Source organism: Dermacentor albipictus, chromosome 5 (genome assembly GCF_038994185.2).
Source record: "Dermacentor albipictus isolate Rhodes 1998 colony chromosome 5, USDA_Dalb.pri_finalv2, whole genome shotgun sequence".
Lineage (NCBI taxonomy): Eukaryota > Metazoa > Arthropoda > Arachnida > Ixodida > Ixodidae > Dermacentor > Dermacentor albipictus.
Window position 1 is genome coordinate 44,829,129 of NC_091825.1, and position 27,576 is coordinate 44,856,704.

General features: G+C 45.0%; 1 protein-coding gene across 1 annotated transcript; it reads left to right on the forward strand.

Moving 5' to 3' along the window:
* Positions 1-5,593: 5,593 nt before the first annotated feature.
* LOC135900534 (uncharacterized) lies at positions 5,594-25,027 on the forward strand. Its single transcript, XM_065430014.2, has 5 exons — positions 5,594-5,823; positions 11,449-11,600; positions 12,327-12,397; positions 19,385-19,471; positions 24,860-25,027. The coding sequence occupies exons 1-5, from the start codon at positions 5,683-5,685 to the stop codon at positions 24,982-24,984; spliced, it is 576 nt and encodes a 191-aa protein (XP_065286086.1). The 5' UTR covers positions 5,594-5,682; the 3' UTR covers positions 24,985-25,027.
* Positions 25,028-27,576: the final 2,549 nt, after the last annotated feature.

Below are 27,576 nucleotides of genomic sequence, written 5' to 3' on the forward strand. Positions count from 1 at the left end.
AATGTATAGTTCTGCCAGAGCTGTGGGCTGAATTCGGCACCGTTCGCGTACACCCATATAACACACCGCAGCTATATCATGCGTGATTTATTGAAAAAAATATATTAGCCCACAAACTTTGAACTTTGCCAACACATCCCCCTATACGACCTCACTGCCCCTCTCCCATTTTCCCCGAATGTAAACGAGATGACTGGTTCAGTCAAGCGCGGAAGGGTTTGGTAAATATTTGCAAAGCTTCCAATTTGTTCAAATGCGTGGCAATATATGCCCACTTTCAGTGGCGTAGCTAGGTCGTCTGGCACCCGGGGCCTTTAGCTCTTCTGTCAACCCCCCCCCCCCCCCCCCCCTCTGGTGTAGTCGAGGAAGGCGAGGATATTGACAATTTTCGGGTATCTTCAGACGTATATGACACCCCCCCCCCCTCCTCCTGGCCCCGTGCACCCGCGGCCCACGGCCCCCCGGCCCCCCCTGTTGCTACGCCACTGCCCACTTTATATGTAACATGCCTCTAATATTTACTAAATGTGAACTTGATGTTACGTTGAGTTCTCTGAAATGGTGGTAAACATAGGAAGAAATAGTGCTATAGAATTTGGAAATACCTCATGGAGGAATTTATTGTAGAGACTAACTTATGCAGACACATTTACCTTCGAACGCCCGTTGACGAGCTTGTTCTCCTTATATCCAACAAATTAGATCTTGGTGGCAATTATAGTTCTCCCAGGGTGACAGGCTGAATTCTCCGCCATTCGTAGACACACCTTTAATAGTCTAGAACGCTTCTATAGATAATTTGGTGCAAATGCTGTAATTTCCCTATCACTTCGTGGGAAGATCTCCCTTAACCTACCCCTCATTTTCCTCGGATATAAACGAGGTGCATCGTTTTGGTAACCGGTGGCATCGGGGAAACAAACATATTCGTATAACACATGCATATAGTGAGAAAAACGAGGATTCAGTTAATGTATACACTACTCATTATTTATCCAGAAAAGTTTGAGTTTCTGCAGACCCATTAAACCTAACATGCTACATCTTTCATCACGTGTAATGGCGCTGTGACGCAGTGTGGTAAAAAAAAAAAATTGGAAGAAGCAGATAGCGGCCGTGTAGTGTTTTCTAGTAGTCGATTTAGCAACTCTTCACAATGGCAGCATTTATGTTGGCGCATTAAAATTGCACCCGCACATTACACATCTGATGTTATTTAAGCCGTCAGATTGTGCGATTTGCGGCACGTTCATTTCTTTCAAGACATTGAGCAAAATTCCCGGTTAATAACTACATGCCAGAAAAATCACAAAGATTCCACATGGCGCGATGAGATGACAAAAGCGCTTTTGAACTCGCGATTTTCTTGCACAGCCCTATATAGGCGTTCTTTCCGCGATTAAAGTGCAGCGGCGAGTCAACGCTGTGTGCAGTTTCTTGTCTCTGTCAATTATTCCTGGAGCTGGAAGCATACGTCCTACGATGACCGACAAACTTGTCCACTCTTTTACCTTGTTATGTCATAAAATAATCTTGTAAACCTCTGGAATGCATGAGTAGGTAATTTTCTCAAAAGACTGCAATTAACCTACAGACTCGAAACGTTCGACACGCGTCAGCCATAACACGACGCGAATCTCTGCACATTATGGGAATGCCCGCTGCATGGCTATGCCACTGTGGCGCCATGATAGTGTCACGTGGTAGTGACGTGGTAGTGTCACTAGCCATCTGGGCCTTTCTCATGTGCCCGTGCCACGTGCAGCCAGCCTGAGGCCTGAGCTCGAGGATCGGTGACGAGGGCCCTGGACAGTTGGCCTGGGGTTCCGGGCAGTGAAGGTTGTCTCTTGAATGGCTCTTGCACTCTGCGTCGTGTCGGATAGCTTCAGCTGGCGACTGGCTCTGAAGTCACGGGCCAGATCCCACAATATACAGAGCTACTACACTATTTGTTTCTCCCAGGGTATCGGAGAAGCTTTGTGTCTCATATAACGACTCTAAAGAGGCAAGAAAAAGAGTGGTTAGTATTTTAGGTCTGGCCAGTCAATAAAACACACCCTTCTGAAATTTCCAGCAAATTCCTCCAGTCATTTTTAATGCCTGTGAAATATTTACCTACTCCGGACAGCCTGAAAACAAGCATATAACGTTTCCGAGCGCCTCTAGTCAACCATGCAGCTTCTCAGATAAAAGAAAAAGGTGGGGCAGGGGGCGTAATCACTGCATTCGCCACTGATCAGTTTGTTTCGAGGAAAAGATTGCTTATTTATGATACTTCCATGAACGCCACGGCATGGTGACAACTTCGCATTTGCATTAAATAAACAGAAGAAATAGAAAATATGTAATCAAGCAGTGACACAACCTTATGAGAGGTGAACTTTGGGTGAGTTTGTGAAAATACATACTTGAAGCGCAAAGAAAAAAAGGAAATGTTTGTTCTGTGTGGTCTCCCTTTCTTCTGTCCCCCTTACTTGTGCTTCAAGCCAAATATACTGAGTAAGTCACGTCGTTCTTCGTCCGCTTTATTCTGAGCATCCTACTTGCCCATGAGATTTAATGCGGGAAGTATATTTCGCTACAGAAACCTGGAGTATATTGATTTTGCTCCAGCTGGCCATTCGAAGCGATGTGCTGGATCCGGACCCGTAATTACTCACTATTTGATATGAGAAATCAGAAGTTCCATCAGTGCGCACGCACTCTTAAACGTACAGCACACATGTTTTCAAATACGAATGTTCGCTTTTGAAGTGCACGTATAGCAGAATACTCTTTGTCCACGTGTCAAAAAATAACTTCGCCTGCTGCGTCACTCGGTGACAAGTTCGTGATGAGCTTATTTAGCGGTTGCTGCAGTTTCAAGCGAAGTAATATAACCTGACTCGACCTGCAGGCACTGCAAGCACCGCTTCGACGATGAAATATTTGAAGCCACGTGCTGTCCGGCAGTGTGCCGCCGCCCTTTCGTTCTAAGAGAACATGACACGGTTTTGCTTTATGCCGCTAATTTTTAGAGTTCCATGTGCCGGCGTGCCCTCTCAGAAGTTCCTACAATATAACCTGCAGTGTTTATGTTTTTTTCTGCTTTGCTGCAGTGCTCCAGTTTTCATTTGATTAATAATTAATACACCTTTTAAAAAGATACCCTGCGCCCGTCCATGAACATTCTTTGTTTAAAGAGAGCAGAATGAAAACGACACAGCTGATAAAAACCTATTAAGCACTGGAAAATTAGATCCTCTAACTCACGTGTAGTCCTCTGCATTTTCGTTTCTGTGTTTTAATGTGGGTTTTCTCCTATATCAATGCGAAACTAGGGCCAATGCGCAAAACGTTTGTGTGTTGGAGGGGAAGCGGGCGGACGGAGTTTTATCAGATCAGAAACGCCATGTGCTCCGTAACAGTGCTGGTGCTTACTGTGGTTTTGATGCCAGCAGTATGCTTCAGCCAGGATGAAAGCAGCAGTGACATTGTTGACGGCTTGCGTGTGAGTATGCATTATACAATTTCGCGCTCATTGCCTCACACAGTTTGCGAGTGCTGCTTCCAGCTTGACTTTCTGGATTTTCTGTCGAAAACGTTCGCGTTTCAGCATTCTATATGATTGCCAGCTGTGTCATGGTATGGAAAAATGTTTACTCGCGCATATGCCAAGTTTTTTAGGCATGAAGTTATGCGATCGCTGATTTCACCGCCCCAATACACAAATTCTGTGAAGCACATGTAAAAACATCTTGCTGGGAGTACGTTCGCATCCACGAAAAGCCTCAGGCGATGTAACCCTGACTTACTTTGTGAATGTTCATAATTATTGACTCTGCCTGCACCGTCAGTTTGTGGCACAAAACTTCCGCTGAAACACCCCAACCTGTCAGGGCGAACACGTTGTTTTAAACTATGAACGTTGCTTTGTGTCATAAGAACTCTAATCTATCACCGTTACCCATTCCGTTTCCTACGATTTTAAAGGGCGGAACGTGAACTACTCGTTCTATTTCTCTAGGTTCACACTGGCGCATTGTCTCGTTATGCACGGAAGGGAAAATGCGGGTCCCAAAAATTGTACTTTTAAAGATTATTTAAAATTTCCGTTCAAAAATTATGCTTCCACAACTTTTTTAATGTGTTCTAAATAATCTGTTTCTCCGAGCAGAAGGCTGCGAAACGAATACTTTTATTGCAGGCACGGTTGTGGCAGGGCGTCAGTATTTCATTCTAGCTGTGCAGAGGAGGCTCAGATACACAAGTTTTGGCCAGATGATGAAATTTTCTAGTGTACTGACAAGCCAGCACTACTTCGTTCTACACTTTTCACCAGTGATCAGGTGAAGCCTACAATGAGAGGCTGAGAAGTGAAAGATGTTGCTATGTCCAGGAAAAAAAAATGCCGAAATGCAGCCCAGTATCCCACAAACCGGATTTGGCCGCTCTGCTGCAACAGATTTCCTTCAAGCACTATTGAGAAAATCACCGCTTCTGTATTTACAGGCTGTCCGAGCTAAATTTAGCCAGAGTTTAAAAGTATGTGAATGCCACGCAGCTGGGCATAACAAAGATATTGTTGTTTGCCGTCGCTTGGAGATACTCAAACTATATTTTATCATTCCGCCTTACTAGATATAGATAATTACTCTTAATTAATTAATCAACTTCTCAAACTTCTATATTTATATGAAAAGTGTAAATGAGAAAATTGTAGACCGACATGAAAAACTGACCACAGCTTTCCGTTTCTCAATACGGGCTGCATAAAAGTGTTAGCGCGCAAAAAGCCCGCGAATACACGCAAAATTGCCGCGCGACTGGCCGCTCGAGGCACTCGAGGCATTCCGGTCGAGTCGGGCGTCCTCACAAGTCGCGAAGCGATCACTCTTGGCAACATGAGGAGACTAGAGAAGAAGCAAGATAATTGCTCAAAAACAGGCCATTGAAGATAATCCCGTCTTCTTAGTGTCGCGAAAAACGCTCGGCTGGAGGTGAAGCTTGCATCTGTTTTGAAGGTACCACAAAACAGATGCGAGCTTCACCTGTTGATCTTTTACGCTTCCTCTGGAATGACTTGCTTGCCTTCTGGCCAAATTTCGCGCAAATTGACCATTTGAAAAAAATACTGAGCATGTTTATAAACTTTGAACTTCGTTATTCCCGTTTTCTCAATTTTCTGTATGTTTTACGACTTGTGTAGAAAAAGATTGGTATTCGGTTTGACGCCGCCTAGCCAAATTTTGCATTTACGTCCGCAAGGGCACGTGCAATGTAAGCATCACGCTTTATTGTCAGTGGCAGCGATATTGGCTATGCGCATTTTAGGTAACCACACAGCAGCGCTTTTGTTATATATATATATATATATATATATATATATATATAAGGTAGCGTGTTGTGTGCAAGGGCTGGTGTTTGTTACGCAGCCCCGAAGAGTGTTATAGAATAGTTCGTATTGATTCTGATAAGGATAATCTCATAAATTACTTTTTAGTTCGAGTCTATATATATATATTGCAATGAAGCAGGCGAGCCCCGTGTTACGGACAGCCCTTGCAGTGCTTTGATTTATCTAGCGTTCCACACCGTTGTGGACGATAATAAACCTCATCGCATTTGGTGGAGGTTGCTGAGATCCTTCGCCTCGACCTGGAGCTCCGCACTCGAACCCCGCCAACAAGATCGCCCAGCACAATGCCTGATCCCGCCACCTCGTTGCCTGCGCCCCCGGCTGCCACTGTCATCTGCGCCGGCGTCCCTCGTCAACGCGACCCACCCGTTTTCAGTGGGACCGCCGAACACGACGTGGAAGACTGGCTGTCATCGTACGAACGTGTAAGTGCCCATAACAGATGGGATGACCAGTCTAAGCTGACCCACGTGCCTTTCTACCTAGCCGACGTAGCCAAACTTTGGTTTTCTAACCACGAATTAGACTTTACGAGCTGGTCCGCGTTTAAGACTGTTTGCTGAAGTCTTGATCGCCCAGCTGTGCGTAAGCTACGCGCTGAACAGCGTCTACGCCAGCGCGCACAGCAGCCTGGAGAGACATTCCCCAGCTACATCGAGGATGTTCTCGATTTGTGCAAGCGGGTATATCCCAGCACGTCAGAGGATGACAAGATTAAACACATCCTTAAGGGCATCGAGGACAGCGCATTCCAGATGTTGCTGGCCAAAAGCCCAACTAGCGTATCAGTCCTCATTAACCTCTGCCAGAGCTTTGACGAGCTGCGCCACCAACGTTCCATCACCCGCCAGAACATTCAGCACGCCGATACCGTCTCGAGCATCGTGGTTTATACCGAAATAACCAACTCGACCCTCTCGCAGCATATTAAAGATTTTATTCGTGAAGAGGTGGCCAGGCAGCTCTCGCTGCTCCCTCACAGCAACGCACCTACGGCAGCTTTGCCTCCAACGCTGCAGCAAGCCATCCGATCTCAGATATCTGAAGCGCTTCCTGCAGCTCCTACAACACCCCTACCCAATCCTGTGAGTGTGCCGCTGGCCCACACCAACTCTGCCACTCACCCTACGTCGCTGCCGCTCAGTTATGCAGCCGTGGTTGCGCGGCCACCTGCACAGACAGCTTCCTTTTCATCGCCCATGCATCCGGCTTCATTTCCAGTTGCCCGACCATCACCACAGTTTTTGCGTCCCACCGAGACGTGGCGCACCCTAGACAACCAGCCTATCTGCTTCGCCTGCGGCATTGCTGATCATGTAGCGCGCTTCTGTCGCCGCCGCGCCCCAACTGAGCGTACCAGCTTTGACACGCCCAGCTACGCGCCACAATATGCCGCCCCACCTCCATTTTCACCGCGACGTCTCGACACTGATCACCGGTCGGAAACTCGGCGCTCTCCTTCCCCTCGTCGGCGTTCGATATCGCCCCTGCGTCGTCGAGTTCCCACTGACGAGGGAAACTGACTGCTGCAGTTCCTGAGGCAAGAACTGCAAATACATCGACGTTCTCCAAACCTCAATCTTCGCCGCAATATGTTATTAGCGTATTTGTAGAGGGAGGTCCCGCAGTCGCACTAGTCGATACCGGAGCAGCCGTTTCCGTCATTCACGAGAGCCTTTGCCGCAAGCTACGAAAAGTGACTACAGTTCGCTCTGGCCTGGTGCTCGCCACTGCCAGCGCGCAGCGAATTCACCCTTCAGCTGTATGCACGGCCCGTGTCGTCATCAACGACGTTCTGTACATTATCGAGTGTTTCGTGCTATCATGTTGCCCTCACGGCCTCATCCTTGGTTGGGATTTCCTGTCACGTCATCATGCTGTCATTGACTGTTCGCGTGCAGAAGTGTCGCTTTTACCACTGTGTGAATCACTGCCGAGCAGCTCTCCTCACTTTGCCGACAAACTCACTGTTGATGCCGACACAACCATACCTCCTGAGTGGTCGATGGCTGTTGTCTTGTCATCTGATGCCACATCTGACGCCACTGTGGTGTTCACGCCGTCCGATGTGTTTGCTCAACGCAAGGGCATTGTTCTTCCGTTTGCCGTGCTTACTGTGACATCTGGGTCAACTGTGATGCTGGTCACCAACTACTACCAGTACCCGATCAGCCTACTGCGTGGAGAGACAGTAAGATACTTCCAGGCGGCCGACTACGTCGACGACCTCGATGTTCCTACCGACTCCCCCCGTCATGTTGACGCCATCGCTTCGGTGTCCGGCTCATCACCTTCAGTGGTTTTTGACAACGCCATCGATTCTGCTCTTTCCCCACCTCATCGCCGCCAACTTCTCGCTCTCCTTCATCAGTTCGTCAACTCCTTCGACTGTAATCAGACGTCACTGGGCCGTGCCACCGGTGTTTCTCACACCATCGAAACCGGTTCCCACTCCCCTTGCGACAGCGCCCGTATTGTGTCTCCGCCGAAGAGCGCCAACTCATCACGGAGCAAGTGGACGACATGCTCAAACGTAGAGTCATCCGTCCCTCTCAAAGTCCTTGGTCTTCACCTGTCGTATTGGTGAGAAAAAAAGATGGCTCCATTCGCTTTTGTGTCGACTAAAGACGCCTAAACAAGATAACGAGAAAAGACATTTATCCACTGCCTCGAATCGATGACGCTCTCGATTGTTTACAAGGCGCAGAATACTTCAGTTCCTTGGATCTGCGCTCCGGGTGCTGGCAAGTTCCAATGGCTGAGCCTGACCGTCCTGAAACCGCATTCGTTACACCCGATGGCCTCTACGAGTTTAACGTCATGCCCTTCGGGCTGTGCAACGCGCCTGCTACTTTTGAGCGTATGATCGACACCATTCTTGGCGGTCAAATGGAAGACCTGTTTATGTTACCTAGACGACATCGTCGTTTTCTCAACCGATTTTCCGACACACCTCGCTCGCCTGCATGACATTCTGACCTGTCTCGCATCTGCGGGCCTACAGCTTAACCTCAAGAAGTGCCGTTTTGCTGCAAGAAAACTAACTATATTGGGTCACGTTATCTCAAAAGACGGCGCCGTCCCGGACCCAGACAAGCTCCGCGCCGTAGCCGACTTTCCAACGCCCACGTCTATCAAAACCCTCAGAAGTATATTTTGGATTACGTTCCTATTTTCGTCGCTTCGTACGCAATTTCGCATCCATCATGGCACCTTTGACAAGTTTACTTTCCGCCAGTAACGGCATAGCAGCGTGGTCACCTGAATGTGATGCAGCGTTTCGGCAGTTACGCCACTTGTTGACCTCACCATCTATTCTTCGCCACTACGACTCTGATGCTCCCAAGGAAGTCCATACTGACGCCAGCGGAGTTGGCCTTGGCGCGGTCTTAGCGCAACGGAAAGATGGCTATGATGAATACGTCGTCGCTTATGCGAGCCGTACTCTAAAGAAAGCAGAATTAAATTACTCCGTCAAAGAAAAGGAGTGCCTAGCGATCATCTGGGCACTAAGCAAGTTTCACCCATATCTTTACGGCCGTTCTTTCGCCGTTGTTGCTGACCACCATGCCCTTTGTTGGCTTTCTTCCTTGAAAGACCCGACTGGACGCTTGGGACGTTGGGCGCTTCGCTTGCAAGAGTACGACATCCGCGTCATGTACCGTTCCGGTCGCAAGCACTCCGACGCTGATGCGCTCTCTCGCTCTCCACTGACGCCTGATTTGGCGTCTTTGTTAGCTTCCTCGTCCAACCTGTCACCGTTCACCATCACTGACATGCTCACAGAGCAGCGCAAGGACCCAACCCTTCCAAAGTTACTTGACTACCTTGCCGCTCCTTCAGACGTCCCTTCGACACGAGCACTGCGTCGCCAAGCAACCCACTTTTCCGTGCGGGACAACATTCTATATCGTCGCAACTACATGCCCGACGGACGCAAATGCCTCCTCACTATACCTCGTCATATGCGCTCTGACGTCTGCACGTCTTTTCACTTTGAACCACTAAGCGCCCATGCCGGCGTCCTCAAAACTTACGCAAAGTTGCGTCAGCGTTATTATTGGAGAGGCATGTACAACTTTGTGGAAAAGTTAATTCAGTCTTGCACTACATGCCAACAAGGCAAGAAACCTACCCAGTGTTTCACAGGACCGTTTCAGCCGCTACCATGCCCGTCTCGTCCGTTCGACCGCGTCGGCATCAACCTCTACGGCCCGTTTACATGCAGCGGGCGTGGAAATCGGTGGATTATTGTCGGCGTAGATCACTTTACTCGCTACGCTGAGACTGCAGCTCTGCCAGCAGCAACCGCCCGTGACGTTCGTTTTTTCATTCTTCGCAATTTTGTCCTTCGCCACGGTGCTCCCCGAGAATTACTGAGTGATAGGGGCCGTGTCTTCCTGTCGGAGGGTATCCAAGCCCTTCTCGCTGAGTGCAGAATAATTCATCGCAAATCGACCGCGTACCATCCCCAGACCAACGGTCTGACCAAGCGCTTCAATCGCACACTTCGCGACATGTTGCGGGTGTATATTTCATCCGACCACTCTAACTGGGACACCGTACTTCCCTTTGTTACGTTCGCGTACAACACCGCGACGTAAGCGACCACCGGCTTTCCCCCCCTTTTCCTTGTGTATGGCCGTGAGCCATCATGCCCTTTGGACACCATACTGCCGTACCAACCTGACGCTACAGAGTATACTCCGCTTTCCGAAGTCGCCAAATATGCTGAAGATTGCCGTCAGCTGGCACGTACCCTGACCAGTGAAACTCAAGAACGTCAAAAGACACGACATGACCGTGATCATCAACCACCGCACAACTTTGGTCCTGGTTCGCTTGTGTGGCTTTGGATACCAGCCCACATTCCTTGCCTTTCTTCCAAACTACTGGCCCGTTATCACAGTCCGTATCGTATCATCGAGGCCACTTCACCGGTAAACTACATCGTCGAGCCGCTCACCGTGTCACCAGACCTGCGTCATCATGGGCGCGAGACAGTACATGTCAACCGCCTGAAACCGTATTACGACCCGCTCATCTTTTCCGCGCTCTGAGTCGCCAGGATGGCTACGCTTCACTCCCGGGGCATTGTAATGAAGCAGACGCGCCCCTGCGTATGTGCCGTCTGAAGAGGAAGACGAAGAGCCGGGCCGTGATCGCGAGTGAGCCCCGTGCTACGGACAGCCCTTGGAGTGCTTTGATTTATCGAGCGTTCCACACCGTTGCGAACGACAATAAACCTCATCGCAATATATATATATATATATATATATATATATATATATATATATATATATATATATATATATATATATATATATATATATATATATATATATATATATATATATATATATATATATATATATATGTAAATATATCTATAAGTCGAATGAAACTAAAAAGTAATTTATGAGCTAATTTGCAATTATCTTTATCAGAGCCAATACGAACTATTTTATAACACTCTTTAGGGCCGCGTAAAAAACACCAGCCCTTGCACACTACACGCTACTTTTCGCGATTCCAGAGAACAGAGAAACATAATGAGAGGAAACATTACGACACTGAAATCAAATTTGTAATTTTTCTATAGTGTTTTTGTTATTTATATGAAGACACTGCTATAATCAAGCTAGCATTAAACCGCGTATATTAAGTAAATGAAATTGCTAGTGTTGTTGGCACACAACACAACCATACGTCACTTTGTTATGGAATATTATTATACGCGAAGTTGACAGGCTAATTGTGAACTCTGATACTGTGCTTTAATTATTAACTGCATGGCAGCGCACATGGATATGCAAAACATTAGACATAAGCATCTGTATCCACTGGATATGTATGTATGTGGCAGAACAAAAATAAAATATATCACACATAAAATTACCATTCCTCCTTTTTTCAGGTCTTTGCTATATGGTTTTGCCGCGAAACTAGTAATACCATCGTCGACGCGCGGAAATAAGAGAGTATCAATATTTAAATTTTTTGAATTACTATACTTATGATGCCTTCTTTCAACTCAATTCTATTTACAGGCTATTTCTCAAATTCCAAACGTGGTGTTGGCTGTGGGAAGCATAGACTTTCGGCAGTTCAGGTGTCTAAGTGCTGAACTTGCATCTCTTGACATCGATTCCAGAAAAGCAATCTACACCTGGCACAGAGAATCGCCGGACATTTCAGAACCGTAAGTGCAAACTTCACAATGCATTTTGATTTGTGCAAGAGCTTTAGGAAAACCTGAACATTGAAGAAGTTTGCAAAAGTTCCCACAGCTTTATGTTAGGCTTCGAAATCACAATGTATTAGGGAGGTGAGAAAATATTGTTTCATCCATGGCTTTTCACTTTGTGCGTTAGTCTTAATACCCAAGTTCAGGTTTGCTTAGAAAAGTACGACGGCTATCGCCAAGGCCGCACACATTTAATCGATATTTCAGTGATGATGGAATTTTCCACAAACTTTACTGACAGAAATATTCGGGAGCGGCAACTTTTATAGAGCCACGTATATAGTTGTTCGCCAACAAGTTTATGCCCGTGTTTGGCTCTCCCCCAAAACGGTCATTTCGCTTTGAAAATTAAACTGAAATTGTCTGCAATCGATGTTAGGTCATGATATTGCAAACTCGTAAAATTCAGCACAAATATTTTTATCTGAAAATAACGGTGTGAAAGTTTTCTGCTTGTAGTTCGTTTTCTCGCGAAGGCTAACGGCGCGGTCAAGCCGAATGGCTGATAAATACTTGATACTTCGTCTTGTCGGTTCTATTAGGTATAATGAACACGCACGTTGATCCCAGTGATAGGATGCTAACGCGCGCATGTATCAGGCCTTGTGTTGAGTAGCAGTCATAGATAAGCAAATTGGGGAAACGTAAGTATAATTGCGCATTTTACTGTTTCTGTTCTAGGAAAGATATCGAAGTGGAGTATGTTCTCAAAGGGGATCGTCCAGACGTGGCTATGGTGCATATAAATGGCGGTAAATACGAATTATTCAGTATCTCAGGGTAATAAAAAATCACAGATAAACTTTAAAGCTTGACATTTATCTACACACGAAATTGTTGACGAAATAAGAAAAGTGTTTTATAGCGATAGCAATCACTCAACACTCCAGGTGCACTTACGCCGTCGGTGTCGCCGTGATGTTCTGTATAAAGTAACGCACGCCGTACGCTGTGCGTGCGAGTGGATGCGGCTGAGGGTGAGCCGAGCACAGTGGTCAATCTCGCGCGTACGAGATAGGGAGCCGGTGAGGAAGCGTGCCCTTTTCCATAATTCGCTAACCAAACCGTCACAACAGTGGGGTTCTAACATATGGCATCCACATCAAGCTTACCTTCCTGACATACTGGGATCAATTCAAAGTATAGCCGCCATAGTTATCTCGTCCTCGTATGCTCGTTAACATAGTGTGTCATACATAAACAGAACACTTGGCATTTTACCTCTCGTAGTGCGCTGAAAATATTCACGATTATCCATTTTTAATAGTGTTTATTACCGGGACAGTGCCTTTTCACGCCAATTCATTCATCCAGTACAAGTCGCGCACACTTTTGTCCGTTTTGCTGGCACAGTCCGTCTTACAGCTACGACTCGTTTTTGTCGACACTTGGGCAACGTTATCAATTGAATACCGGTGCTATAGGCAACGGGGGGAGGGGGCGCATTCTATTCCGGCGGCGGCTGCGTATGGCGCCGCTGAGTGCGGCCGCGCGTGCTCTATCTTTAAAGAGATGTATGATTGGGGAAGTCTAGGCGCGCCGGGTGCTGATAGTTCCGTGTACGCTGTGCTCTCACTGCTCAGTTCGCGTTGAAGCGAGAGGTAGCACGAAGGCAATTCGCTCGCTGCTGCGCGTCCTCACGTCACCGTTTTGACAGCAAGTGTCCCTGGATGTCGATTTAGATGCGCTCATGTTTGCCTGTGAACGCGTGACACCATGCTTCTTAATTTAGTTAGTAAGCGAGTGTATAGAAATCATTACTACCGATAAAACTACTACGCTTACTTCGTATAGCTGTCGAATATTTCGCTTCCCTTTCGGGCGTAACTGTGACTTCTTTAGTAGACGCATTAGGGCAGAAACACAAAGTTACTGCTACTTGTAAACGCAAGAAAAATAACTAATATAATCGATATTGATAGCAAAGAGGCATTTTATGAAGAAGCAATTCTTTGCATTTACTACCATGTCTGAAAAAAAGTACTAAATTCACTGTGAACATAGGGAAGATACTTTTTTATTCCTGTGCTGGTTAGTATCCCCTGCAGGGACGCCTTTGTCAGCAGATATTTGCCCAAGGCGGATATTTCAGGCCCGATGACATGGAGGTTGGACACGGTCAAGCCGTCTATGGCTTGAACGCGTCCAGAAGAAGCGGTCGTGATGGTTGAGCCCCTGCTGAGTGCAAGACCTTTGGCCTATCGTCGTAGGGTACGGAAACTTCGGTGCCATATTTACGTAGACGGCACTCCTACACGACTGCGCTTTCCGGGCAAGATTGGCGGTCGCCTGTTCCTGTCCTCATGCTCGATATATCGCTTTCCTATTATCTTTTCTTTCTCTACTGTCACCTCCCTCTGCCCTTCTTTTCTGCCCTTCTCTGGTGACTCATTTTAACCGGTGCGACATATCCATCGTTGTTTATAGAACGTTACGTTATAGCAGCGATGTACTGCTGGCACGTGCAAGATGCCGGCATGCCCAGTCTATAACGTGCAATTGTTTGGTCCAATTTGGGGGGCTGTCGCCAGTGCCCAAAATATAGTATAGCCTACCATGCATGGAACGTCCTTTCCTGCGTTACCTTAACGTAACTAAACAGACTACACATTAATACTGCCAAATCTAACTTCGTGATCTTCTCAGCTAAACAAAAACATATCTCAGTGTATCCATCGCTAACCTTTGCTTCCAGTGCAATTTATCCTACTGATAGTGTACTGTTTCTTGGCGTCATATTAGATAAACACCTAAAATTTGACGAGCATGTTTTATCCTTAACAAAGAAGGCAGCATATGGAATTAGAATATTAATTAAAGTTCGCAATTTCTTTAAAATGAAGACACTCATCTCCCTCTACTACGCTTTTATTCACACGCATATTAATTATTGCATATCATCATGGGGAAACACGTATCCCACACATTTATCTCCACTACAGCATACACAAAATCAAGCAATTCGCATCATTACACGTAGCAGCTACACATCGGAAGCATCTCCATTGCTCAGATCTAACGGCATTTTATCGTTACAGAAATTAAATAAATACTCACTTGGACTACTTGTTTATAAATCTGTTAACGGAAAGCTCCCATTCCCTATAATTACTACCAGCCAGTATCCATATTCCACGTCTACCCGTTTCGCTTCCACCAACAGCTATTTACTACCAAAACCTAGAACTAATTATGGTAAATTTACTACTAATTTTTCAGCCACACTACTTTGGAACTCATTACCGTGTCATATTAAGATATCCTCTCATTTTTACACATTCAAGTCAAACCTTCGTAAATTTTTGCACTCAATATAACAATGTGATCGTTATCATTTTATTAATAAGTGCTTTGTGTCGTTAAATGTTTTACAGCGTAAGCAAGTGACTAACTTAATATGGTGTCTTTTGTGTTTTTATATAGCTGCTTTGTATTTATATATCCTACTCACTTGTAATGGGAGGTCCCCTGTACAGTCTGTTGACTATGGGACCTCCCTCTGTATGTATGTATAATCCCCATTTGTAACCTTATTAATATGCAAATAAAGAACTCTTGAACTCTTGAACTCTTGAACCGCTTTATAGCGAGTATGTACGAAAGAAAGCCACTTATATTGACACGTGTACCTCCTTATCTTCATCGGGCGACCACTTTTCACCGCCTAACAAATGTTATCGCACAGCGCAGGACGTGCCTGCATGCATCAGAAGTTTCTGGAATGTTATCGATGGTTCCATCCGATGTCTGTCACGGAACCTTGTGTAATCTGATTGCATGTATGCGCGACGCGAATAGTGTAGAAATTTGTGGAAGACACGCGGATCCCAGGGATTATTCTGGAGCATTCGACGACTGATGTATAAAAGCCGACGCGCTTGACCAGCTGATCAAATTTTCGCCAATCACTGGCTGTGTTCGCCGTTTTCGTTTGGCATTGAGTGTAGCCGGTTTTTTCTGGGCACAGGTTCGCCCAATAAAGTTAGTTTCGCCATTGACAATTTTGTTGCTGTGTCATCAACCGTCACTACCACATGACAATATTTTTGTCCAGCACAAAGAGAATTTATCCCCATCCTACCATACCTTTTGGAGTACTAAACCGTTTGTCTCCTGTGTGCTCGCCACATGACTGGAATTAGGATACAATAAAACGTGTTTTAGGCGTTATGTTTAAATTTGCAGTGGTGCGTCAAGAATGACTTGTGTGGTCACGTCTCCCACATCTGCTGAGCGCAACTATACTTGGGAAAGTGCACGGCCCAAGACGACTCCGTTGACAGCGGTACTGATACTGTGCTCTGTGTGAGCTGCGAATGCAAGCAAGCAGCATAGTGGAGATCTTACCCAAGATGAAAAGAAAAGGGAAAACAAATCTCGCTACCTTAAACAAAGGAAGAAATGATCCTTAGTTTCTCGCAGCACGGCTTACTCCAATATGGCGCCTCAGACGACAGTGCCACATTGCTCATTGCCATCTACCCGGTCGCTGCGCAGTCAGCCGCGTGTCGTGGTGCCTGCCCCGCGGTGCCAGAAGGTAAAGGTACTCCGTCCACTCTGCAACAGATCTCAGCGACCCTAGGGCATACGGGCCAGAATGCTTTTCCTCACCAGGGGGTACTTCAACTGTAATAGACAGGCAGAAAATGAGTGCATACACTATCTTCCTGGATGCAATGCACACAACTCCTGCGCCTTTAGTACCGAAGGAGCGGCATGGCACTCTCATCCGCGCCAGACGGAATAAAAAGGCTCAGGCGCAGGCCCCTCTTGAGCCAAAACACTAAATTCACCATCATGCACAGGCCATTCTTTAAAAAACATACTCAGAAATATGACGACGTAGATAAAGGATTGAAATACTGGGGAATTTACGCAGAACATTGACGACATAACGGAAGAAGAGTCTATGGACCGGCCTAACTTTATGCGGCTTTAGCAGGCTTATCCAACTTATCCATCTTCTAAAGAGACTGACCGGCACGGCAGTATTGGTCTGTCCGATGGTGTAGCCATTATTGCCGACATGTCTGCCGCTTGCCAAACTACTGCGCTTCAGATATCTATTAAGGTAGTATCTATGTTGACAATTCCCTTCAACAAGTTGGTTGCCATTTGTTGTATACAAATTCGGTCTAAATATGAACTCGCCAAAACAATATCTTATAGCCTAATTGACGTGCTTCCAGACCGCTACATACTCTTGCGGGTGGCGTTATGCTCACAACAATCGGGGGACGCTGCCGTTGTGACACGAAAGCTACACAGATATCAAACGTTCTAGCTTTTAAGTGTATTGACTCGCCCAAAATCTTCATTGCCCATATAAAGTACCATATAACCAGCGTGTAAAAATGCAGGGTGCGGCGCCCTAGAGGCATTGAAGGAAACGTGCTTGCAGAGGAAATGGCCGCATGTATCGCAACGACAGCAAGCAATAATTACATTCCTGTCTACGATGGACAAGAAGCCTTTCCTGGAGACAAAAATCTACAAAAATTGGCAAGAAATGTAGGAAATGAAACCACAAAGATGTTCCATGCAATTTATATGAACTTAAAAATGGCGATCCACAAGAACTATCACAAAACAATATCTTAATAATATTTGGGGTTTTACGTGCCAAAACCACTTTATGATTATGAGGCACGCCGTAGTGGAGGACTCCGGAAATTTTGACCACCTGGGGTTCTTTAACGTGCACCTAAATCTAAGCACACGGGCGTTTTCGCATTCCGCCCCCATCGAAATGCGGCCGCCGTGGCTGGGATTCGATCCCACGGCCTCGTGCTCCGCAGCCCAACACCATAGCCACTGAGCAACCACGGCGGGTCTAAACAATATCTTTTGTGGAATACGAATAGGGCACACCTAAGAAATCGTGAGGTAAGGTTCGAAAATACACGGTAAAGGAGGCGAAACCGTCGTTGCCATGGGTTTTCAAACCTCCCTCACAACTGGCGTCCGCAGCGACAGGACGAAGCCGTTTGCCCCAAATCGATATACTTATAGTTAAGATTGCCAAAAAGAGCTTCTAACGCTGGCAGAACGCATGGGATATCGTGGGATAGAGCTAAGGACGCGCGCAGAGGCACAGTGAGACTGGGCTTACGAGGAATCTGTGAATCCGCGCGAGGAACGAGTCGCGTGAAGAGAGGCGACGAAAGAACATGTGAAGATGAAAGAGAGGGCATTTATATGCACCTTAAACTGGCAAAAATAGAAGGCAGTAGAGAACAACAGCTCGTGATCAAGAACGTGAAAGAAATCGAAACCAGCCGAGCTTGCTAAAGCCTCATAACTTGATACCGGTGTTCAACGAGAGTCGTGGCGACCTCGATGCGTACTTCAAGAGGTTCGGGCGCGTAGCTATACTGGTGAAGAGTGGCCTGAAGAGAAGTGGGCTACAGCTCTTAGTTTGTACCTCAGGGAAGAAGGCTTGAAAGTCGTCGCTCGCCTGTCACCAGAATAGTCCATAGATTACAAGAAGACAAAAATAGCCTTGTTCCTGTGGTTTCGTTTCACAGCCGAAGGCTAGCGTGAAATGTTTCAGCAAAGTAAGCCGTATGACGCCGAATCTGGTAAACTGCACGCCACGAGAACAGAGAGCGTCTTTGACCGCTGGTTGGAAATGTTGACAACCGAAAAAGACTTCGCCTTCGTGCGCAACCTTACTGTAGCTGAGCAGTTCTGGCTGTCTGCCAGTGTATACACTTCAATAGAAAACGTTTATTTAGAATCATAAGGATGTTGAGTTTGCCGTCTAAAAGTCAGTGAGAAGGCTTGACGTGGCTGACGCACCCTCAGACGCTTGGCAGTAGCACGCGAAAACACAGAAACAAAAACAGCGTGAAAGCAAGCAACCTACCGGTTCGTGACGTTACGGTAGAGGGCTCGCCACTTGCACATAAAAGGACGCGCGTGTGGGCTTGTCTCCATCACGTGTCGCAAAATGGATCTAAGAGCATCTACCTCGGCGGCACGTGCGAAGTCATGTGGTCGACCGCGAAAGTACGCCTCGGAAGAAGCACGGGCCAGGGCAACGCGGCTCGGCGTGCAAAGCGGCAAGAAGACGCCGGTCTTCGTAAACGCGATGTCGAAGCTAAACGGCAGGAGTTACAATAGGAAACAAAAGTCAATAATAACAGTTTCCCAATGTAGTCCCCCCATGTATTCCCCCAATGTGTTCCCTTTAGCTCTTTTGCAAGAGCCCCCGATTGTGCTGCAGGCTCCCCAATTTTCTTTAACGTTCACCGCACTAATACTGAAGCCATCGTTATAACCTTATTGTCCATATACTTTGCGCACGTACACATCAACTAATTTTAGGCCTACTTAACGCGACGTTACATATTGCTATCAAATATCTCACGAACATCACCTCAAAGTCAAGCCTTGTTACTCTGCCTGGGCGTTGTTGAAAGCAGATGGTTATCATTGCTTGGAACAGATGGAATGTCCTATACGCTCTGGGTAAGTTGAAGTTGTATTCAGGAACTCAAGAATATTAGTGCCGAGCCACCTTGAGGAATCAATTTTTATCACTTTCAAGAAGTACGGCTGCGTTTTTAATTGGAAATCGTCGAGCACCACCGCCTAATGGGCTTCCTATAATGTGTTTTGTGACGAGCACCTCCCATGTACTTAAAACATACGACCGTGGTTACACAGCAATGCACTATAAATTCACCACTCAAGCAAACATACAGGAGATAACACTGAAAATATTATCTTTGCAGACTACTGGAATTCGTTTCCGGCCTTGGCTGTCTACAGCGATTATGAAACTTGCATTGTCGACATAATAGCCATGGGACCAAAAGAAGGTGAGAGGTACACGGAAAATTTTAGATAACAGTCAAGGTCTATATGGTTAAGTCGATAATGTTACCCTTGGGGAAAGGGTGGGGCTCCTTCCTCAAGGGTAACGTTATCGACTTAACGATGAACTTAGCGACTTTAACCCCTGAGGAAGGAGCAGAGCTCCGCCTTTCTCAGGGGTTAAAGACATTGTATAGAAAATACTATTGTTTTTGCTTTTTGGAAACGCATATACATTAGACTTATATTGAAATCGTTTGCGCAGAGGGCACAGTTATTATGATGCTGTAAAATTTTTTTACATTTATGGTCAATAGTACAAAGTGCATATATGTTACAAACTGTTTCACACTGCGGTACCACAGCCTGAGGAAGGTAACGGGACTCCCTATCAAGGTTACAGGTGTACATTTATCGGAATAAGGAAGCAATACTACGAAAAAAGAAGTAGCAAGATAAAATACTCGTACAATTCAGATACGAAAATATCTGTGCAAAATACAATAATATCAGACAGGAAAATGTATAGAAAACCTGCAAGAGAACACACATTGAGGTCATACCTAAATAAGAAATGCCTTGCGAGCTCTTTTGAATGAAAGTAACGATGTTATAGCCACTTTCTATGCAAGGATAGGTGATTCCAAAGACGTGTTGCAGTAAATAGTGGAGTTTTTATACCTTAATTGGAATATATAGGTGGTACGAATACATTTTTGCTGGTGGAAATAAAGTGTTATTCGTATTCCACAATAAATCTTTACTGATGAGTTCGAAGGGCGGTTCTATAATATTAATCTTAAATATAGCCTAGGAATGCGGTGATCAAACGACTTACAAATTGATAAAATGGGATATTCAGGTAAGAGTGAACGAGCACTTGTACCGAATGTATTGTGCGTAATAATGTGGAGAGTTTAGTTCTCAATATGTTGCAAACACGAAGTGTGACAGTGACACGTGTTTCCACAGGAGACTATTCCGGACATTAGGTTACTGTTGATGAAAGAGATGTAAAGAAACATTGGTACATTAGTCGAAAAAATAGGGCTGGGCCTTGATTAATGCATCACACGCAAACGCATTTTTTTTCCCAATGTTAATAACATGTTATCTGTAATACAGGCTGAAATTAAGGTACACTTCAAGAAATGATACACTGTCGGACATGGAAATGAGGGCAGAGTGTTAGAACAATCTACGTCGATAAATGTCGCTGAGCTGATCTAAAAATTCGTTTTTACAACGGTTTATAATTAAAGGGACACTAAAGTGAAAAATGATTTCCTCTGCATCAGTATATTACCTTTCTACAACACCAAAAACACCACTCTTACAACGATAAGACACTTGGTAAGCCAGAAAAAGCGTAAGAACGAAATATGGGTGGCGACGCCTACTTGAAGTTCCCGGACCTGGTGGCTGTGACATCATGGATTTTGATGGTATCTTCTAGGGCGTACTAATTATATATAGCGGTGCAGACTGACCACATTGTGTACTAAGTAAACCAAATATTAAACATGGCAAGGTTCGGGAACCTTTATTCAGACAGCATGGCCCAAATGCGAAAACATACTTTCGAATCCCTGACGTCACACTGACGTACCGGCGCTGGTGTTTCAGAGCGAAATTTAAATACTGATACTTAGACCTTCATTTTTTCATCTAATAATCAAACTATATTATTTAAATGACTCCCTGCAGGGTTCTCAAACAATGCTTCATTAGTTTAAACTGATTTATTGTTTCGCTTTAGTGTCCCTTTAAGTCATTATTACTGTACCAGTTAGCAGCTAGCAAGAAATTCATCTTAGATAAAGGATGTGGACGATTTATGTATGAATGATACAATTGTTTATAGCTGAAGTAACATCAGCGGTGCGCGCGATAGATGTGACGAGAAATGCGTGCGGAATATTTTTTTTATCTCAAGACAAGCAGATAAGAACAGTAAGTTGCACACAATACAGGCAGTTCTGACGTTGGTTCTGTGGTCTTCAGTGTCAGTTACCATAGTCACATAATTCTAAAGGACAAGGCTGCTTGATTGAGTGGTGCGTTGCGTTTCAGCGTGTGAGCTGAACAACGTGAAGCATGTCATGCCGGTAGCATTCTCAATGTTGGTATATAGCAAAGAACCTTGACCTTGAACCTTGAAACTTGACCAAGATTTCGATGAAGAAAGGAAGCTCTAGCTTAGCGCCAAGTGTAGGCTTTGTATTCAACTATAAGTCAAATGCGAAAATTCTATCAGTATGTACAACTGGATGAAAGGGTTTGCACGATGTTTATGTCGTCGTAGAGGAAAAAAGTTACCGAACATTTAAAGGAGAATTTTAGTTTGAGGCACAAAATATCTTAAATTAGCCCTTTGAAAACGAGGGAAGGAAAATAAATAAAGCACTAATTTTACAGGATTAGTAACAGATACAAGAAAATTGAAATGGTATCTTTCAGTTTGTGTAAACGTTGTGTGACTTGACGCACGCTGCTTCATTAGAACAGCCGCAGCAGAATTACTGCTACTTGAAGACAACTAAGCGCACACTAGCCGTGGCTCGTGTCTGGTGGCCAGGCCTTCGGGAGCACTGTTTTGCCACAACATGTAATGTCACAGATGTGATATCCTGCTTAAAGGTACAACAGCTCCGTTCTTTGGAACAATTTTCTAGAAGTGGTATTAGCCTATTGTAGCCTTATCAAATATACCAATATCTTATGCTGTAGATGTCCCAAGTAATTCATTTTACAGAAGTGTGGTGTTGTTTTCATTGGTGAAATTGGATGGTGCAGTGTATTCTTCAGTGCCTGAAAGTGGGCTATTTTCAGCAATTTCTCGAAAACATTGACGGCCGAAATTGAGGGTCTCCTCCAAACTCTCGGATAATGCAATAAATATATTCAAGGAGTTAAGTGGTTGCCAGACAACATGATTTCTCTGTCTGTGTATTTGCAAGAGCTTCTGAGGCGAAGCTCCTTCTATATCGGTGTTTCGCGAATAACGAACTATAGGTATGTGCCTCTAAGAGACGACAGTGATAATCGCTATAGCATTGCGATTGGGTAGCCCAAAATGAATAAAGACAGAAGATGGGTTTTGTCGAGAGTGAGCTTGAACGTTCTGTTCATTGGTTGATTAAAATTTCTTTCGCGCTTTTTCAAGTAAGTCAGTGCCAAGCAGGTTTTTATTTTGGCATTTGACTAGTCCATTTTGCATGTAATTTTCTTTGTTGAAGTAAGAACCTTTAATAATAGCTGTTGAATTGATTGAACGAAATGAAAGAGTGAATGGGGGCTGGGTTTGATTTCCTATTCACGACTCGGGAAGGAAGGTGTTGCGGTTGTGGCATGAGGTCTGCTGAAAGGCGGCAGCTTTCCTAGAATGCATATTAAGATGCGTATTATTGAGTATGCCTTTTCTCCACTGCTCCAAATTGAAATAATTCTGTGTGGTAGACCGAGAAACTGTAGCCGACTTATGTAGAATGGCAGGCCTTAGATGCGGTAATATTGTTTGTTAGGTGATTAACAAAGTCTCATTAATTGACAAGACGCTTTTTAGAAGAAATGCAAAGGCGCTGTGGACGCCGCCACGTCTTCAAGTGCATGCCTAAATGGAAAAGAATGCTGTTATGCGTTTACCGTTTTCGGGACGTTCCCACCAAAGCTTGGTGCAAAATTCACTTGCGTTGCTGTTTTGGAGAGTAAATTTATTATTTAGATATTTAGATATGTAGAAGATTTAGGAGGAACAAATATTAATTAAAATCACTTGTTTTGCAGTAAACTACGAAAGAACACACATATGTCATAATTACTTCGCAGATTTTTTTTTTTACATATAACCTGAAGCAGAGTGATCTCCGGGTGCCTATGTCGACAACTTTGTTTGCGTTTTCATACAAACTTAGTTTTACTATTTTGCGTTGCTGTTATGTGGCACATGTGCTTGTTTCTACACCTTTGTGCACAAAGTTATATATTTAATATTTAGGAGACGGGAAGAGAGTGGTGCGGATCAGAGAGGGAACGGGGGTAGCCGATATTCTAGTTGGCATTAAGACAAAAAGAAAAGGCGCTGGAAAGGTAGGGTAATGCGTAGGGTGGATAACCGGTGGACCATTAGAGTTACAGAACGAGTGCCAAGGGAAGGGAAGTCTAGAACGGCAGAAAACTATAGGGGCTGAAGAAATTAGGAAATTCGCAGGTGCAAGGTTGGAATTAGCTAGCGCAACATGATCTTGGATTGTAGCGCGAAGTGACACGGCGAAGTGACGCTACGATCCAAGATAATGTTACCGTACCAACTCACCCAACGTTCTATCATTTAGCTAGCGCAAGACAGATTTCAGTGTTTGTTGGCTTCTTATGACATAACTAATAAAGGTCGGCCCCTCGATTGACCTCCTTTCTTCTCGTTTATTACATAACGAGGGTCTCGAATCCGGCAACATTGATGCCTTCAGGTCATGTCATTTATTAAGCCCAAGTAATTTCCTCTGAGTTGTCCTTCGTGTCCGTGTTTGTTGGCTTCTTATATGACATGATTCCTGTGACAAACGGGGCAATGCGGATGGAGGCAGTCATGTATGCACTACGCCTCAGTCTAAGAAACGACCTACGAATGACTAGACCGAATAACTATAGATAGACATGGAAACGATAGATTGAATAGGGATAATTATTGTTTAAACTTAAAATTGGGGAAAGCTACTGACGTAAAACACGAACCAAAAGCAGCAGAATGCTTAAAAGTTAAAGGCAAATGGCACAGATGTCAAAAAAAACACAGAAGAAAATGCAGGCGCTTCTAACAACAGACCTTGAATACAATGATCTAGTCGTCGTCATGCAGCAGGAGATAAGCCAGACCTGGCAAAAGAATTTATTGGATTGGAAACAGGAAAGCACGTAAGTGGTGGAACAAGGGAATGAAGCAAGCTATAGAAAAACGTGAGTAGGCTTTGAGTTGCCGGGCTGGTTCTCTTACATACGAATGGGTAGTCATGCCACTCCCCACAAGTCGCTAGCTACCGCGGCAACGGCATCTCGCGCAACAGTAATCTTTACTGGGAAACGTATGCGGGGAGCGCTAGGGGCTTCGCACTGTTCAGGAGCGCCTTATCATCAATTATGCGGTTCGGATGCTTGTTCTTGTTCTTTATTGAAACAAATGCTGCTCTGCATGTTGTATGCGTGATTCCAAAGTAAGTGTGCACTTTTCGCTTTCCTTAGTGCTTGAAGCCTCCTTCACCTACGTCACGGGTCGGTCCGGTATTTCACTACCCTGGGGTCGTCCCACATTTTCGCACACGAGCGCGGACGCGAAAAATGCCGACCAACGAGAGGCTAACAGCTTCGCTGTAAAATTTGTAATCATTCTTTTTCAGTTTGTTTCCTCTGGACAGCGAAAGGTACTGAGGATGACGTCTCAAAGGATTGCCTCAATGCGTTCAAGAAAAGATGCGGTGACGGCGTAACTCTGTACGACACTGACAGCTGCCACGCACACTAGAGTGAATAATGCAGCACAGAACTGATACCGAATAAAAGAAAAACATTTTGACGGCATCTAGACCTTTGGAACGCTGGAAAGGTAGCTGTTGGGAAAGCAGTGTGGTAGGTTCAGCATCGAGCTCCTTTCCACCTCTGTGGCTTGCATGACTCAGCGCCAGTGAGCTATGATTGCACTGCGACAGGATGCGCAGCATTGCATAGACACTTTAGCTAATTTTCTGCGCCCGTTCTGTTACGTGGCGTTATTCCAGATACTCGAGAAACCAATTTCTTGTCGTGGGCTCCACCAGGAGCTATCGGAAGCATCAGAAATTTGAGAGTATTTTATATTGGAATAAAATAATGTTACCGCTGAAACTGGGGAGTGTCCGAGAAACAAATAACCAAAATTAAAATTAAAATAAATTATTGGGTTTAACGTGCCAAAACCACTTTCTGATTATGAGGCACGCCGTAGTGGAGGACTCCGGAAATTTCGACCACCTGGGGTTCTTTAACGTGCACCTAAATCTAAGCACACGGGTTTTTCGCATTCCGCCCCCATCGAAATGCGGCCGCTGTGGCCGGGATTCGATCCCGCGACCTCGTGCTCAGCAGCCCAGAACAAATAACCAAGAGGTGTGAAAGGAAAACGTAGTTGATTATAGTTACAGTTGACATGACTACCGCGCTCACCACGTTTCTGGCTCGTTTGGGAGGCTGCCGCCTGAAACTTTCTCTGGACGCGTTACACAACTCGGTTTGAGAAACATCGCTAACCAAGACAAGACAAAATACACACTGGCATTGAGGCTTCAAGTAAATAACAGTGGTCGAAAAAGGAATGTCAGTGGAAGCCATCTTTCGAATACGGGAGCCGTCTTCCATGTGTTTCTCAAGTGTCTCTCTAGAGCTTAAAAAAAAAAAAACCAGTTGCCTCTTTGGCTTAGAGATAAGAAACCAGAAGTGAAACTAGAGGTGCAAGGATCACGTGATCAGGGCAGATTGCCAAGTGGGGGTTTAGTATTCGGCAAATATTTAGGGTGTCTTTTGACGCTTGTCTACTTTTGTGAACGTGAATACCTGAGGGCCGATCACCTCGAGACATCAGTTTGCGCAAGTGAACAAACGAAGTAATGGTCAGAGTTTTTCATGCGTTACACGTCTACGTCATTAACATTTTTGCGATAGTGCTGAGGGCATAAGGTTTCGCCAAGTTAGTGCATATCAACAACGTGTAGAACAAGGGATATATGTCTTTACGTTCTCGTCTATTCTACACAATTGCCTGTATTAAAGCTAAGTGTTCTGTGTCTATCAATGAGTGTTTCACTTGCTCCAAAGAGTGACTTGGCATGAACAAATAATAGCATATGCTACCGACAGCCAAACAAATTCAAGACAGTGAAACAGTGAGTCATTTGTATGTTGCCATAAGCTAGGTTTTATATTCCGACATCGAGAACCAATCTCGAGAAGGCCTTCGAAATGATGCCAGAAGTTTGCTACCGGGACATGATGAATCGAAGCCAGTGTCCAAAACATCATTCACTTCTCGCAAATGGGGCAAATTGGTTAAAAATGGCTACTCGTCCGGTTTGAAGTGGGTCAGATTTCGCACAGCCATACCGGGCGATGACGTATTTCCGCAGAACGGAAGGATACAAGAGACCGAGCCAAAAACCACTGCCGCAGTAAAAACAGGGAGGCGAATAATGTCTTGTAGGGCTCCAAGTTGTTATAAGACATGGAACACAGCACTGCGAATCAAGACTAAGGGCCAGACGTGGTGAACTAATACACTAGATACCCAAATATAGTGCGCACCATCAACTACTTATTGACAACGGAAAAATTGCGGGAATCGCATGCAGTGACATGACTTTCTTTATCAACGCCCAGTTTGAATTTGCATGGTGTTATTTTTTCAGCTATTTGTTTCCTTATTGCTTATTGCTACGTTTGGTACACTGAAACGCATGCCGGGTGACTGCGGTGACAATGTGGTACGCTTAGATTACTTATACATGCATTTGTCTGTTGTGCATAACGACGACGGCTAGGAAATGCCAAGTACGAGACAATGTCGCAAACGCAAGAACTTATCTCCTGGGCAGCACAAAACCTTAAAACATTTAGTCGATAGAGAGGACGCTATAATAGAACCCTCAGACATAGGCGGCAACATAGTAATTTGGCCAGCTGAAAAATGCAAAGCTAACGCTTTCCAACAACTCAGCAACGACGTGCGTTACCAGAAACTAGATGTGATGCTACTTTGGATTACTGTATTATAATAGAACATAGAATAATGAAATTTTAACCCAAGGAATTATTCAGGAATTTCTACCGCCGCTTCACGACACCTAATAGTAAACAAACTGGCCATTTCAGCCTTCTTCAGAAAATTCTTAAAGTTACCATGAAAAAAATTGCTAGCGCAGAAATTACAGATGGTCTTAATGCGCCAAATAACGTGCCTACCGAAAAATTATCGAAATCTCTCAATCTTCACCTATCACATATGCCTGTCCTTCTTTTAATCAGTATACACCCAACGATGTTTGAATTAGAATTCCACTAATTTAACAAGTTCACTTTCTAGTCAGGC